At 43.9% G+C, this 13,779-nt stretch overlaps 1 protein-coding gene across 1 annotated transcript in view; it reads right to left on the bottom strand.

Annotated features, from left to right (window-relative positions):
- The window catches only part of cep120 (centrosomal protein 120), a 218,286-nt gene that overhangs the window by 67,271 nt on the left and 137,236 nt on the right, over window positions 1–13,779 (bottom strand). Inside the window, exons 9-10 of the mRNA XM_084323233.1 lie at window positions 12,060–12,306; window positions 408–597 (exon numbers count right to left, since the gene is read on the bottom strand). Coding sequence (XP_084179359.1) covers window positions 408–597; window positions 12,060–12,306 — 437 coding nt within the window. The remainder of the gene's footprint in view (window positions 1–407; window positions 598–12,059; window positions 12,307–13,779) is intronic.

Here is a 13,779-nt window from a genome sequence, read left to right as displayed (position 1 = left end):
TTGACCGTGGCCTGGACTGAGGTCTTTACAGAACAGAACAGAACAGAACAGAAGAGACCGGTACCTGAGCGTGGCCTGGACTGAGGTCTTTACAGAACAGAGCGGTACCTGAGCGTGGCCCGGACTGAGGTCTTTACAGAACAGAACAGACCGGTACCTGAGCGTGGCCTGGACTGAGGTCTTTACAGAACAGAGCGGTACCTGAGCGTGGCCCGGACTGAGGTCTTTACAGAACAGAACAGAACAGAACAGAACAGAACAGACCGGTACCTGAGCGAGGCCTGGACTGAGGTCTTTACAGAACAGACCGGTACCTGAGCGTGGCCTGGACTGAGGTCTTTACAGAACAGACCGGTACCTGAGCGTGGCCTGGACTGAGGTCTTTACAGAACAGAACAGAGCGGTACCTGAGCGTGGCCTGGACGGGGTGGGTCAGACCGAGGACTCTGAGGCTCTTCAGGTCCAGGGTGAAGCAGTAGTGGTGAGCTGAGGCGGGGATGCAGACTTTGGGAGCAGACACGCTGACCGACGACACCCCGCCCTCCGCTGCTGCTGCCTCCCCGGGCCGCTCCCGGGGAACCTCCTCCGTCTCTGGGCCTGGAGGGAACCAGATGGATGCTTACACTTCATGTTCTTTTTACTTCTTTACTCGTTTTAGCCCTTCTTATTTTATGTTCTTTTTATTCCTTTACTAGTTTTAGCCCTTCTTATTTTATGTTCTTTTACTATTTTTAGCCTTTCACATTTCATGTTCTTTTACTAGTTTTAGCCCTTCACATTTTATGTAATTTTTACTCCTTTACTAGTTTGTCTTACTTATTTTATGTTCTTTTACTCTTTTACTAATTTTAGCCCTTCTTATGTTATGTTATTTTACTCCTTTACTAATTTTAGCCCTTCTTATTTTATGTTCTTTTACTATTTTTAGTCCTTCTTATTTTATGTTCTTTTACTAGTTTTAGCCCTTCTCATTTTATGTTTTTTTACTCTTACTATTTTTAGTCCTTCTTATTTTATGTTCTTTTACTAGTTTTAGCCCTTCTTATTTTATGTTATTTTACTAGTTTTAGCCCTTCTTATTTTATGTTCTTTTTACTCCTTTACTAGTATTAGTCCTTCTTATTTGATGTTCTTTTACTAGTTTTAGCCCTTCTTATTTGATTTTTCTTTTTACTCTTACTAGTTTTAGCCCTTCTTATTTTATGTTCTTTTACTAGTTTGAGCCCTTCAAATTTCATGTTCTTTTGTTTTTACTCCTTTACTAGCTTTAGTCTTACTTATTTTATGTAATTGTTTACTCTTGCTGGTTTTTATGTTCCTCTACACCAGTGGTCACCAACCCGTCGATCTTGATCGACTGGTCGATCGTTGAGACCTTCCCTGTAGATCTTTCCCTGAAAAAAATAAAAAAAAATTAAAAATGTTATCTTTCCCTGAGAGTCCACATTACAGTTCTACTTTTGTTTTGATGTGAAAAGTGATGCTGCATAAGATTACTGCACTTAGCACTGACTGAGAAAGCAGATATTACAGTTCTACTTTGACAAACATATTTACAATTAGCATTTTCTAATGTTAATAATATGAGAGTCCACATTATAGTTCTACTTTTGTTTTGATGTGAAAAGTGATGCTGCATAAGAGGACTGCACTTAGCACTGACTGAGAAAGTACATATTACAGTTCTACTTTATAAAATGCTAATTGTAAATATGTTTGGCAATGTTAATTAATAAGAGAAGGTCCACATTACAGTTCTACTTTTGTTTTGATGTGAAAAGTGATGCTGCATAAGATGACTGCACTTAGCACTGACTGAGAAAGTGCACATTGATTGATTGATTGATTGATTTTATTGATGGATTAAAAACACACAACACGGATGCAAAGGATAACATGAGAAAGAGTAAAACCCTTATTTCCGTCATGGTCCCAGGGCTGTTAGGCCACAACAAAACACTACAATAACACAAAACACATACATTTAAAACATTATAAGACTAACCTATCGCTAAAATTGTATACCCCACAATAACTAAAAACTGATTGAACTATAGGGGGCTATTCCTCTATTCTGTCCATGAGCCACTGCCTGACGCTTCTCTTGAAGCTGTGGAGGCTCAAGCTCTGCTTGATGGGGATAGGCAGCTTGTTCCAATCCTGGGCTCCAGAGAAAGTAAGGGAGCACTGGCCCAGTTTGGATCGGAAAGAACATTACAGTTCTACTTTATAAAATGCTAATTGTAAATATGTTTGTCAATGTTAATAATATGAGAAAGTCCACATTACAGTTCTACTTTTGTTTTGATGTGAAAAGTGATGCTGCATAAGATGACTGCACTTAGCACTGACTGAGAAAGTACATATTACAGTTCTACTTTGACGTTTTAATGTTGGACCAAAGCATTGCATGTGATTAGAATACAGGCAAATAAAAGTCATTTAGTTTAAAGTACAATCTTGGCTGTCTTTTTCTCTCAACGCTTCAATAGGTAGATATTGCCTTCACCAAAAAAAAAAAAGTGATCTTGGGCTTAAAAAGGTTGGTGACCACTGCTCTACACTGTAGCGGTATGAGATTTGTTCCACAAATCGAATATATTATTATTATTATTACATGTTACACCTTAACCAGTGCTGTTGAACTTGAGTGCTACAGTCTTGAGTGCATAGTAGGATAGATATTTACATAACAGGTAGTAATATAGGCAAGGTAGATTACTTAGTAGCAAAGTGCATAATAGTAAAACAAAGTAGTTTTTTGACCACTCAGGAGCTCGGATAGGAGTGGGTCTCAGGAGGCCAGCCGATGTAGAGCGTAGGGGTCTTGAGGGTGTGTAGTTATAAGATGCAGAGCGCAGGGGTCTTGAGGGTGTGTAGTTAGAAGATGTAGAGCGTAGGGGTCTTGAGGGTGTGTAGTTAGAAGATGCAGAGCGCAGGGGTCTTGAGGGTGTGTAGTTATAAGATGCAGAGCGCAGGGGTCTTGAGGGTGTGTAGTTAGAAGATGTAGAGCGTAGGGGTCTTGAGGGTGTGTAGTTAGAAGATGCAGAGCGCAGGGGTCTTGAGGGTGTGTAGTTAGAAGATGCAGAGCGTAGGGGTCTTGAGGGTGTGTAGTTATAAGATGCAGAGCGCAGGGGTCTTGAGGGTATGTAGTTAGAAGATGCAGAGTGTAGGGGTCTTGAGGGTGTGTAGTTAGAAGATGCAGAGCGTAGGGGTCTTGAGGGTGTGTAGTTAGAAGATGCAGAGCGCAGGGGTCTTGAGGGTGTGTAGTTAGAAGATGCAGAGCGCAGGGGTCTTGAGGGTGTGTAGTTAGAAGATGCAGAGCGTAGGGGTCTTGAGGGTGTGTAGTTAGAAGATGCAGAGTGTAGGGGTCTTGAGGGTGTGTAGTTAGAAGATGCAGAGTGTAGGGGTCTTGAGGGTGTGTAGTTAGAAGATGCAGAGCGTAGGGGTCTTGAGGGTGTGTAGTTAGAAGATGCAGAGCGTAGGGGTCTTGAGGGTGTGTAGTTAAAAGATGCAGAGCGTAGGGGTCTTGAGGGTGTGTAGTTAGAAGATGCAGAGCGTAGGGGTCTTGAGGGTGTGTAGTTAGAAGATGCAGAGCGTAGGGGTCTTGAGGGTGTGTAGTTAGAAGATGCAGAGTGTAGGGGTCTTGAGGGTGTGTAGTTAGAAGATGCAGAGAGTAGGGGTGTTACGGACTCTGTCCTTATATCATTATGTATGTATCCTTGTAATATTATATTGTATTGTATTGTATAGGGAATAATATATATTATGTGTTATGTATGTAGGCAGGTTGTATTGTTGTTTTTTTGTCTCCCTCCTGTGTAACCTATCTTTCTCTCAGGGTCAATCAGCAGCAGCAGCAGCAGCTGAGGCTCGTCAGACAATTAACCTCCACATCCCTTCATATATCCCTGTGTGTGCAGTGTTAGCGAGATCTCTGTCGGTGTCTGTGGGTAATTATATCTGGTGGTGTTGTGGTAGAGTTCTGCTCTTTGGTGTGAGCTAGTTAAAGCTCTGTTGAGCTCATGTTTGTTGGTATGAGCTAGTTAAAGCTTGGTTGAGCTCAGTATTGTACCTTTTGTGATCCTGCCTGTTGTACATTTCTGTTTTACCCATAACCTGTTTTGTGTATTTGTTTATTCATCGTCACCCAGCTTATGGTGATTGTTTTTCTTGTTTGTTAATCTTTTGTTTCGCACACAGGGACATTGAGGACAGGAAGATACCCTGGGTCTACATTTTGCATCACATAGGTGACCTACTGTTAAAGACACCAGCTTTAGAAGTGAGCACCACCACCTGTACTTTGGGGCGTCCGCGCCTGTAAGGGGGGGGTGGGCTTTTATTTCTTTTTGATATTTCATTTGGTGTTCACTGGTAAGTCCTCCTTGCTCTCTGTGTTGCTGTTTTTTAAAGTTTGTAAAATAAATATTATTATTTTGCAAATTGTCTCCTGCGTTGTGTGTCACTGCACCCTCACCTACCCTGTCTGTGGCCTTGTGTTGCGTCTCCCCACTGGGGTACGTAACATAAATGGGGGCTCGTTAGTGGGCAACAGACAGTTGGTGTTGGTGTGCGGTGGGCACGTTGGATAGGGTGGTTTTTGGTAGTGATTTGATGTGTATGTTTGCGCTGGTGGCTCTTTAGATAATGGCGTCTTTTAGTGTGGAGGGGTTTTTGGGTGATCCCTCGGTTGAGCATTTGGACCTATGTAGGAAGGAGGACCTGTGTGCTATCGCCTTGCATTTTCAGGTCACTTGCATTTTCAGGTCAGCCTTGCAAAGAGTCTGGCAAAGGCTGATCTGAGGGAGGAGGTAGTACGGCTACTGGTGTATAAGAAGGTGCTCGGTGCAGGTGAAGGTGCGTCTGCTATTCCTTCTCGTTCTGGTTCAGATGAGGATCAGAAGGAAGGAGTAGCTGAGATGGTAGAACCACTTACAGACGGGTTGGAGGATAAGCCTCCCCTCCCGTCTCCAATGCCCAGACGTGCTTCACCCTTCCCTAGTGGGAGTACTGGGGAGGAGGACAGTCTTAAATTGAGTTTAGCACGGTTGCAATTTGAGGAGAGGAAGGAGGAGAGGGAATATAGTCATCGGTTAGCTATTAGGAAAATGGAGCTGGAGGCTGAGGCCCGCCGGTTGGACGCTGAGGTTAAAATTAAGCAACTGGAGCTCGAGGCTGCTAAGGCTGGGAGTCCTGCTCAACCCTCTTCCATGGCTGTGGGGGCTTATGATGTAAGTAGACTTATATCTCTGGTACCTCAATTTCGTGAGGCGGAGGTAGACTCCTATTTTAATGCTTTCGAGCGAGTTGCTACCTCATTGAAGTGGCCTAAAGAGGTCTGGGCTCTCTTGCTCCAATGTAAACTCACTGGGAAAGCCCAAGTGATTTTGTCTGCCCTCCCTCTCAGTGACAGTTTGTCTTATGACATAATCAAGACGGCTGTACTTAGGGCCTATGAGTTAGTGCCAGAGGCGTACAGGCTGAAATTTCGCACTCACAGAAAGTTGCCTGGCAGAACTTTTGTGGAGTTTGCTCGTGAGAAGGAATCTCTATTTCATCGGTGGTGTAGGGCTTGTGATGTAGCTGATTTTAATTCTCTGTCTGAGTTGATGTTACTGGAGGAATTTAAAAATAGTCTGAATGACCGTTTGGTAACATATCTCAATGAGCAGAAAGTTGAGACGTTGGCACAGGCTGCGGTACTCGCTGACGAGTTTGTGCTGACTCATACAGTCGTTTGGTACTTTATGACATGAGGATAGAGGTTTTTATCCCTCTGCTCAGACTCCAGCTAAGGTACACACTAGCCCACCACGTTTATTATATCCCCGCTACAAGGAGGAGCGAGAATGTTTTCATTGTCATCGGGTGGGTCACATTAGAGAAGACTGTGTTGCATTCAAACGCAAGCAGTCTACGCCAAATAGACGACCAAAGGAGGTTGGTTTGGTGCAGACGGTGATAGCTCCGCAGTCAGTAGTCCCCACAAAAATATGTGACGGCCTGGAGCCCAGTTACGAACCGTTTATGTTGGACGGCATGGTTTCTCTCAGTGGTAGTGAGTTGGACCAGCGTCCGGTGCGCATACCGAGAGATACTGGGGCAGCACAGTCTTTTATCTTGTCAGACGTGCTTCCGTTTAGTCATGAGTCGTCAAATGGCTCAAGTGTGTTGGTGCAGGGGATCGAGATGGGTTTTGTGTCGGTGCCCCTCCATCAGGTACATTTAAACTGTGGTTTAGCACAGGGGGTGTTCAAGGTGGGCATACGCCCGTCGTTACCGGTGAGAGGTGTCACTTTCCTGTTGGGAAATGACATCGCTGGTGGCAGAGTTATGCCCATTTTGGAGGTTTTGGAGCGCCCTGAGGTTTTGCGTCCAGATGTGTTGGCGCAACAGTTCCCTGGGGTGTTTACAGTTTGTGCAGTCACCCGTGCTCAAGCACGTAAGTTGGGTGAAGTAGTTGACTTGTCAGAGACTGTGCTAGCTACTAAGTTGTCTGGCGCGCCTATTTCCCCACTTATGTTTGCTGAACCTGCTGTTGAGACAAGGGACAGTATAGCACTTCAGCAGGATAGGCTCACCTCTGAGACACCTCATTTGACCATGCCTAGAGGTAATCTGATCGTTGCTCAGAAGGAGGATGCTAGTTTAGCCACGTGTTTTGCAGCTGCTCTTTCTCCAGGGACAGCTAAGAACAAGGAAGTGGCCTATTTTGTTGAGAATGATGTGCTGATGCGGAGGTGGAGATCACGGATGGATTTTGATAATGAGTGGAGTTATGTTACACAGATTGTTGTGCCTACACAGTATCGCCAGTCTGTTTTGTCTTTAGCTCATGATCATCCTTGGTCAGGACATCTAGGCATCACCAAGTCCTATGACAGGGTTTTACAGCACTTTTTTTGGCCCGGGTTAAAGAGGGATGTGACCAGATTCTGTAATACTTGTCATGTATGTCAAGATACAGGGAAGCCTAATCAGGTTATTAAACCTGCCCCGCTTCACCCAATCCCAGCTATGGGGGAGCCGTTTGAGCATGTGCTAGTGGATTGTGTTGGTCCCATGCCAAAAACGAAGTCTGGTAACGAGTTCCTTTTAACAATTATGTGTGTAGCAACACGGTACCCTGAGGCTATTCCTCTTAGAAAGATAACGTCTCAGTCTGTAGTGAAAGCTCTGATCAAGTTTTTTTCTACGTTTGGGCTGCCAAAAGTGGTACAAACCGACCAAGGTACTAACTTCCTTTCAGGAATATTTGAACAGGTGTTATCGTCATTGTCTATTTCTCACAGGATCTCAAGTGCGTATCACCCTGAGTCGCAAGGTGCCCTGGAGAGGTGGCATCAGACCTTCAAGTCAGTGTTGCGCAAGTATTGTATGGAGGGCGGTAGAGACTGGGATGAAGGTATTCCCCTAGCTCTGTTTGCTGTGCGAGAAACAGTTCAGGAGTCACTGGGTTTCAGCCCAGCAGAGCTGGTGTTTGGGCATTCAGTGAGAGGTCCTTTAAGGGTATTAAAGGATCAACTTATGGGGGAGGCTCTGCACACCATACCTCCAAAGAGAGGGGTTTTTGAACTATGTGTGTAGGTTTAAGGAGCGGCTGCATGAGGCGTGTAGTATCGCTAGGGAGAGTCTCTCTGCTGCTCAGGGTTCAATGAAACGGCAGTTTGACAGAAAAGCGCTTCCACGTTCTTTCCAGTCTGATGACTTGGTTTTAGTTTTGTTGCCCATCCCTGGCTCTTCTTTGAGTGCTCGTTTTTTTGGCCCTTATGCTATCGAGAAGAAGTTGAGTGATACTGACTATGTTGTCAGGACGCCTGATAGGCGAAAGAAAACCCGTGTGTCACATTAATATGTTGAAGCGTTATCTTCCCAGGGACAACCTGCAGCTGGAGAAACAAAGTACGCCCCCAGGGGCCGCTGTGGCGGCTGCAGTACCAGTGACTGTGATTTCTGTTCCTTCTACTCTGCCGGTGGGTGATGAGGATGGTTTGAGTGGTTGTAAGGTCCAGCAACAAACTCCTCGCTTGTGCAACTCGGAGATGTTGTTGAACCTTCCCTCCCTGATGCCACACTTGGGTAAGGAGCGGGAAGCTGACATGGTGGCGCTCATTCACAGTTATCCTGTTTTGTTTGGAGATGTCCCAACCCGCACTACCGTTCTGGAACACGACATTGATGTCGGTAATGCAAGGCCAGTCAAACAGCATCCTTATAGGGTAAAAGCGGTAAACAGGGAAATAATGAAGCAGGAGGTGGCATATTTATTGGAGCATAATTTGGCACATCACAGTTTGAGTCCATGGAGCTCACCATGCCTGTTGGTTTCCGAAACCAAACACCACTCATCGGTTTTGCACTGATTATCGAAAAGTTAATGCAGTAACCATTCCTGATTATTTTCCTATGCCACGCGTCGATGATTGTGTGGATACCATTGGGTCAGCCCGGTATGTGACGAAATTGGATCTTTTGAAAGGTTATTGGCAGGTGCCACTCTCGCCAAGGGCCTCTGAAATATCTGCGTTTGCTACGCCGGATGCTTTCCTGCAGTATTCTGTGATGGCGTTCGGGATGCGAAACGCACCGGCGACGTTTCAAAGACTGGTCGACATAGTGTTGGGAGATGTACCCAACTGTACGGCATACCTGGACGATGTGGTGGTGCATTCATTGAGTTGGTCTGCTCACGTGAGCTCACTGAGAACGGTGTTCCAGCGGTTGGCAGACGCTTCTCTGACACTGAACTTAGCGAAATGTGAGTTCGGTAAGGCAACAGTGACCTACCTGGGAAAACAGGTGGGCGGTGGCAAGGTGCGTCCTCTTGAGGCCAAGATAGAGGCCATAACCTTATTCCCAGTACCGACCACACGGCGGGAACTACGTCGCTTTCTCGGGATGACAGGTTACTACAGGGGGTTCTGTAAGAATTTCTCCATAGTTGCAGCCCCTCTGACTGACCTGATCAGTCCCTTGGTGTCTTATGTGTGGACAGACCAGTGTCAAGCGGCTTTTGAAAGCTGTAAGGCCCTTTTGTGTAGCGCTCCAGTCCTTAATGCTCCTGGTTTTAGTAGACCTTTCTCTGTTGAGGTTGATGCGAGTTGTGTTGGTGCGGTTCTGACGCAGGTGGATTCGGAGGGTTTGGTCCATCCTGTGGGCTACTTCTCGAAGAAGTTTAGTGGCAGCCAGACGCGCTACTCTACAATAGAGCAGGAGACGTTGGCATTGCTGCTTGCGCTCCAATTCTGTGAGGTTTATGTGGGGTCAAGTGTGGCGCCTGTGGTTGTCCAGCCACAATGATGATGATGATGATGATGGTGATGATGATGGTGATGATAATGGACATGAAATGGGTTGCATTCCATACGCTATTGTTATGCTTATGCAGGTACACAAACACAAAAGAACACTTAAAATAATCAGACTGAATGAATACGAGATGCAAATACCCAACCCCCCCCAGGAAGTTAAAAATGTGTAATCAAACACAACACAACAAGGTGCACTATACCCTACCCTGTTTATTTTTCGTCATTATTATATTCAGAGTTAATTATATTGTTTACACTGTCTTTCTTCTAATATCACTGTACATCACTTCTGAATGATTATGAAAAGCGTAACGTTATTATGTTATTTCGTATCACAGAGACTTATATTGACCGCGGAATTAGTTATTATTAGTAAGACACAACATTTCCGTAGTAATTGACCACCAGACTCTTTCTCTTAAGGCATTAACTGGGTTCATTAATATAAATGTTATATTGTAACTGTCTAGTTACACATTGGTTCCGAAACATGTAATCGCGACCTCCATGTTTTGGGGCTTCATCAGAAAACTGGGATTCCGATTCGGCTCCCATCCGTCGGGCAAGAACTGGCGGTTTTCAGCCTCTCTCTCTGGAGATTACAGTTTTTCTCAATTGCTTTGGTGCATTTCTCTGATCAGAATTAAAGTTCTCATAACTGTTAGTGCATTTCTCAAAACAATTAGTACAAACTGCAAAACCTAGGTGATAACCTGCAGAAGCGTGTCACTTGCTCAAAATGGATAATTCATTCCTCAAAAGCAAGTATTCATGTCAATGAAAGTGTCACTGTCATCAAAATGAAAAGTCCTGACACCATTGTTTATGAACAAGATAGTCAAATGGCTTTGCCATGTTTTCGTTGGATTCAGGAATGGGGAGTAGGGAGGGAGATATTCCACCAGCATCCTTTCATGTGCTGCAAACCACTGTGACCAGAATTGCGTGGTCTGAACTAAGCGAGGACCTCATGCGCATGCGCGGCGAAGAATGCGGAAGCGCCCTTGCACTCTTCCGCTGTCATTAAGCAACACGCGTCTGGAAGTATGGGAGGGGGCTATAGAGGGACCCGCCTCTATATAAAGTGTTGTATCACCGTGTTCAGTTGTCAGTGTGAAAATGACTAAAATCAACAAACAACATTCTCGAGATGTGCGTCAGTTACGATCCCAGGGCATATCTACGAGACGCATTAGGCAACATCTTGCATCGTTAGGAATCTGCGTTACTGCGGGCACTATTGAATGGCATTACAAACTGAAAATACAACGACGCCGTGCTCCACGTAAACTGTCTGAGTGAGTACAGAATGAATGAATGAATGAAAACTTTATTTAACAGATTAGCAGGTCTGTGTTGTGTTGTGCGTTACGAGAGAGTATTAACCTGCAAAACCCATATTGAGCTGGAATTAAGTTGAAATGCATTTTTACTTAACGTTACAGCATTATTCAAACGTGATAGGAAGTTTCACATTCTTGTACAAAATAAATATACTGTCTCATAAATATACTCTTACAATATATATATTTTAACCCCCCTCTCAGTTAATTAATTTCCACTTTCTTTCTCTTCCATTTCCATAGCAATGTCCTGGTCGCCATTGACAACCTGACGAAGGCCCGCAATTGCATGATTGCACGGCAAATCCAGAAGTGCATCGAAGACGATTTGGGTATTCATCTCAGCCTGACTGCTATCCGTAGAGCACGTAGGGGCCTCGGCTGGAAATATGGTCAAACTAAGTTCTGGCCAATGATCCGTGACAAAAATAAAGACTTGCACAGGTTTGTTTTTCTTCTATCTATCTATCTATCTATCTATCTATCTATCTATCTATCTATCTATCTATCTATCTATCTATCTATCTATGAGCCGTACTGTATTGTACCCATTCTGCAATCTGTTAAATAAAGTTTTCATTCATTCATCTACAGGCGCACCAGTGGATCGATACATGTGAAACATGGCATGACGTCATATTTACAGATGAGAGCACTGTCGCACTCGAACACTTTGCAAGACAAAGCTTTACGAAAAAAGGCTTTCGTCAAGGTAAACCGGCCCCTAAGCATCCGTTAAAAGTGCATGTTTGGGGCGCGATTTCCAAGCTCGGTCCAGGCCTGCTTGTTATTTTCGATGGAATAATGGACCGTGTCTTTTTTGAAGAATCGATCATCAAAGCAGCCGCCGGTCCGTACATACAAGCTACTTTTGGGAAGAGCCATCGTTTCTTCCAGGATAACGACCCCAAACACAGCGCTGCCAGAGTTTGCATTGCAGCAGAGGGAATCAATTGGGTCAAAACCCCGGCTGAGTCTCCCGATTTGAACCCCATTGAAATTGTGTGGCACCTAATGAAAGATTATATTCGCAGAGAGGCGAAACCTTTCACGAAAGATGCTTTAGTAGCGGCCATGGGGTTTTTCTTCACAGTTGCAGATAAAGATTAGGCTACACTAATATTATAGTATTAAAAGAAACTGATTTATTATATTCATTAAAGAAAGTTGATTTAATAAAACAAAGACTAATTTCATCAGATTAATCACTTTATTCAAATTGAGGATTTAGTTTGAGGATATTATTGGATTATTTAATTAAATTATTATTATAAAAAAAAAAAAAAAGTATTTTGAATAATTTTTTTTTAATTAAAAACGAAGGTTTGAACGTTCGTTCGAAAAACCCTGACGAAATAAAAATCCCCAAAACAGGCTTCGGGGAAACAGCCTTACTCCTCACCTGCCAGTCCAGGATGTCCCTGCTCGTCCCGCAGCACCGACTCCTCCCGCAGGCTCTCGGCCTCGCTCTCCGTATGGGAGGGAGGAGGGTGAGGAGAGGGGGAGTGAGGAGGAGCAGGAGGAGGAGGAGAGGAGGAGTGAGGAGGCCGCACGGGAGAGGGGGTGCGCGCTCTCTGGTCTACCGGAGGAGGGAGAGAGGGAGGAGGGAGGGATGGAGGGATGGACGGTCCCTCTCCCTTGCCTAGCACCTGCAAAAACGACAAAGGTCAACAAAGGTCATTCAAGACACAAAAGTAGCCATAACACTGTGTGAGCTTTGGGGGCCGAGTGGGTGGCTCGGGAGGTAGAGGAGCGTTTTTTTGTGTGTTAATAAGTAGGGATGTTCGATATTGGCTTTTTTACCGATATCTGATATACCGATATTGTCCAACTCTTAATTTCCGATACCGATATCAACCGATACCGATATATGCGGGGTTCCAATATCGGCTGATAATATCGGACATCCTTATTAATAAGTGTTAAATAGCTCTGCATTACAACAGCCATCAGTGATATAATGCTAATTATACGGCATGCTAATTTCTTGATTCTGATTGGCTGAAACAGTCAAGTTAGACGTGGTTATTTCTCATAACACACGCTCGTGATCCCAGAACCCGCCGACAACCGAATTACAATCACTCCGCCAGTTCGAGTTTTTAGGAAAAACCAAGATGGCGGACAATAATCTTTACGAATGGATGTGTTGAAAGCGTCATAACGACTCATTCAAAAACGATTCTGTCACATGGAATGCGTTAGTTTCTTACACAATGTTGGATTATGTAATTGGTGGGTCATGAGTCATTGTGGAACAAAATATAATTTGCGGGAAGTCTGTTGTTAGATGCCATTCGTCAAAAGGACACTCATGTCACTGTTAATAAAATGTTCAAGCAATCAATCAATCAAACCAATAATGCACGCCCACTTCACTGTTAGACGGCATGCTTTGAAGCAGCCCAGAGGTGCATGCCATCTAAGAATGAAGTGAGCGTGTGTTATTGGAATGATTGATTGAAAATGTTATTAATGTCCACCTTGTTTCAAACTGGTTATGCTTAGGCCCTCTTTCGAAGTCGGTTATGCTTAGAGTTTATCTTTAGAGCAGGGCGATAGACCACCAGCCCTGATTCCAAACTCTAAGCATAACCGACTACGAAAGAGGGCCTAAGTAGGGCTGGGCGATATGGCCTAAATATGATATCACGATATTTTCTGACCTTTCGGCGATACACGATACACATCACAATGTTTTTCTTTTTTTCCCCAAACAATTCATTATGAGGCTTACCAAGACAGTATTTGAGTTTGCAAGCTAACATTAAAGACGAAATAAAATACCCATGCATTTAGCATTTTTATATTATATATTAGATTTAGATTATTGGATTATTAGATTATATATTGCATATATTTAGCAATGAGATATTATATGATTTAGATATGAAATATGATGAATTGAAAATGGGGGACCCTGATGTAAACAAGACGAAAGTCTTTCTCTGGTCTGCATCCCCTTAACAATTGTATGTATTGAGCTGTACTGTACCCATTCTGCAATATGTTAATAAAGTTTTAAATCAATCAATCAATCAATCAATCAATCAATCAATAGCATTTTAATGAAACTACTGTATATTTGTATGTCTCTAAATGTTTTGATTTGAAAATGGAGG

Source organism: Notolepis coatsorum (assembly GCF_963971535.1).
Source record: "Notolepis coatsorum genome assembly, chromosome: 10".
Lineage (NCBI taxonomy): Eukaryota > Metazoa > Chordata > Actinopteri > Aulopiformes > Paralepididae > Notolepis > Notolepis coatsorum.
Note: the sequence above shows the minus strand (reverse complement) of the source record. Positions and strands in the feature narration are given on the sequence as shown.